Source organism: Amblyraja radiata, unplaced genomic scaffold (assembly GCF_010909765.2).
Source record: "Amblyraja radiata isolate CabotCenter1 unplaced genomic scaffold, sAmbRad1.1.pri S154, whole genome shotgun sequence".
In the NCBI taxonomy this organism is placed as follows: Eukaryota; Metazoa; Chordata; class Chondrichthyes; order Rajiformes; family Rajidae; genus Amblyraja; species Amblyraja radiata.
The window spans coordinates 164,171-167,028 of record NW_022630140.1 but is presented as its reverse complement, the minus strand read 5'-3'; the positions used below and the strand labels follow the sequence as shown (position 1 = coordinate 167,028).

Sequence of the window (2,858 nt, the reverse complement as noted above, 5' to 3'; positions counted from 1 at the left end):
GAAAGAGTGTGTGTGTGTGAGAGAGAACAAGAGAGTGAACAAGAGAGAGAACAAGAGAGAGAGAGAGTGTGTGTGTGAGAGAGAAAGAGGATGTGTGTGAGAGAGAGGGAGTGTGAGAGAGAACAAGAGGGAGAGGGAGTGTGTGTGCGTGTGAGAGAGAGCAACAGAGAGAGGGGGTGGGGGTGAGGGACGGATGGCAAGTGGGGAGGGGGGAAGGTATTTATTTCTACATGGGAGAGGCACCAGTGGGAAGGGGTGTCGAGGGTGTGTGTGAGACAGGGAGCGAGAGAGGGAGTGTGTGAGAGAGAGGGAGGACACAAGAGGGTGGAGTGGAGAGAATTTGTGTATGAGTGGGGGGGCGATAGTTGTGGGAGAGAGAGGACTGTATATGTGCAGCTTTAAGGCACATTGGTCAGGTAGCATTTGGAGTATTGCATACAGTTCTGGTCACTCCATTACAGGACTGATGTGGAGGCTTTGGGGAAGGTGCAGAGATGATTAACCAGAATGGTTTAAAAACAAGGAACTGCAGATGCTTGTTTACAAAAAAAAGGACAAAGTGCTGGAGTAACTCAGCGGGACAGGCAGCATCTCTGGAGAGATGGAATGGGTGACTGAAGAAACGACCCGAAACGTTGCCCATTCCTTCCAGAATTCTGTGTCCACCTTAACAGCGCATATCTATCCACGTGGCGGTCGGTGTGCCAGCAGGCTGGAGGAGCTGGCAAAGGCCTTGCCACAGGACGGGCAGTTGAAGGGACGCTCACCGCTGTGGGTACGCCGGTGCTACCAGAGGCTGGACATGCGGGTGAAACCCTTGCCACACTCAGCGCACACAAAGGGTCTCTCTCCGGTGTGTATCCGCTGGTGCTCCCGCAGCCCCCATGCTCTCTTGTCACAGTGGGACCAGCTGCTCGCTGGCGTGGGTCCGCCGGTGCTGCGACAACCCTCGCGAGCTGTCAAACTTCTCACCGCAATACGGGCAGTCGTAGGGCTGGCCACTGGTGTGCACGTGCTGGTTAGACAGGGCGTGGGAGGCCATGGTGAAGCGTTCTTCACACACCGGGCTGGGGACGGGTCGGTCGCCGGCGTGCACCCGCTTTTGGGAGAGCAGGTGACTGGAGCGGGTGAAGCCCTTGCCGCACTCGGTGCAGGTGTGGGTGCGCTGGTGCTTCAGCAGGCTTGCGGAGCGTGTGAAGCCCTTGCCGCACTGGGCGCAGGTTTAGGGGCGCTCGCCAGTGTGGGTGTGCTGGTGCTCCTGAAGGGTGCTGGAATGGGTGAAGCTCTTGCCGCATTGGGCGCAGGTGTAGGGGCGCTCGCCAGTGTGGGTGCGCTGGTGCTCCAGCAGGCAGTCAGAGCGGGTGAAGCCCTTGCCGCACTGGGCGCAGGTGTAGGGGCGCTCGCCGTTGTGGGTGCGCTGGTGCATCGGCAGCTTGGTGGAGCTGGTGAAGCCCTTGCCGCACTGGGCGCAGGTGTAGGGGCGCTCGCCATTGTGGGTGTGCTGGTACTGCAGCAGGATGCTGGGTTTGGTGAAGCCCTTGCCGCACTGGACGCAGGTGTAGGGGCGCTCGCCATTGTGGGTGTGCTGGTGCTGCAGCAGGATGCTGGATTTGGTGAAGCCCTTGCCGCACTGGGCGCAGATGTAGGGCCGTTCACCGGTGTGGGTGTGCTGGTGCAGCAGCAGGCCGCTGGACTGGGCGAAGCTGTTGCCGCAGTCGCTGCAGGTGTAGGGCCGCTCCCCGGTGTGCACGCGCCTGTGCATCTTCAGTTCCTTGGACGACTTGAAGCCTTTGCCACAGTTGGAGCAGGTGAAGGGCCGCTCACTGCTGTGCACTTGCCGGTGCTCCCGCAACCACGACAACTGGCTAAAGCTCTTGCTGCAGATGGAGCAGCCATAGGGCTTCTCGCCCATGTGCACCCGTTGGTGGATCTTCAGGACCTTCGCCGTCTTGAAGCTCTTGCCGCAGTCGGAGCAGGTGAAGGGGCGTTCTCCCGTGTGCACCCGCCGGTGGGTCTCCAGCTCGCTCGGGCACCGCCAGTCCTTGCCACACACGTCACACTCATAACGCTTCTCCTTATTGTGCCCCGTCATGTGGTCCTCCATCGGAGCTCAGCCCGCACACCGAGCAGTTGGGGGGGGGGGGGGGGGGGGGGGGGGGCTCACTGGCCGCCCTCAATGGCCGCTCACGTCCTCGTCTCTCCGTCCACAGCAACGGTTCCTAAACCCTGCAGGAGGGGAACACAGAGAGTCAACAAGCTGGCAAACAGGACATTACTAGCACTCATTGGGTGCGTTTATGGCGGAGGAAACCGTTATATAATTCTGCGCGGCACAGTGGCGCAGCGGTACAGTTGCTGCCTCACCGCCAGTGACCTGGGCTCGATCCTGACTACGGGTGCTGTCTGTGTGGAGTTTGTACGTTCTCCATTTGACCTGCGTGGGTTTTTACTGCGGGAGCTCCGGTTTCCTCCAACATTTCAAAGACTTCAGGGTTGTAAATTAATCGGCCTCCACAAAATAACTAAATTGTCCCCAATGTGCATAGGATAGTGCTAGTGTACGGGGTGATCGCTGGTCGGCGCGGACTCCATGGGCCGAAATACATGTTTCCACGCTGCATCTCTAATCTAAACTAAAGCAAAGAAGGGTCTCGACCGAAAATGTCACCCATTCCTACTCTCCACAGATGCTGCCTGACCCGCTGAGTTACTCCAGCACTTTGTGTCTATCTTCTCCAGATATGCTGCCTGACATGCTGAGTTACTCCAGCACTCTCTCTCTGTCTCCCTCTCTGTATGTTTCTCTCTCTCTTTCTCTATGTCTCTGTCTCTCCCTCTCTCTCTGTCCCTCTGTTGTC

General features: G+C 58.4%; 1 protein-coding gene across 1 annotated transcript in view; it reads right to left on the bottom strand.

The window, feature by feature from the left end:
* Window positions 1-1,234: 1,234 nt before the first annotated feature.
* The window catches only part of LOC116969314 (zinc finger protein 239-like), a gene marked incomplete at its 3' end in the record, with an annotated part of 5,660 nt that continues 4,036 nt past the window's right edge, over window positions 1,235-2,858 (bottom strand). Inside the window, exon 2 of the mRNA XM_033016178.1 lies at window positions 1,235-2,067. Coding sequence (XP_032872069.1) covers window positions 1,235-2,067 — 833 coding nt within the window. The remainder of the gene's footprint in view (window positions 2,068-2,858) is intronic.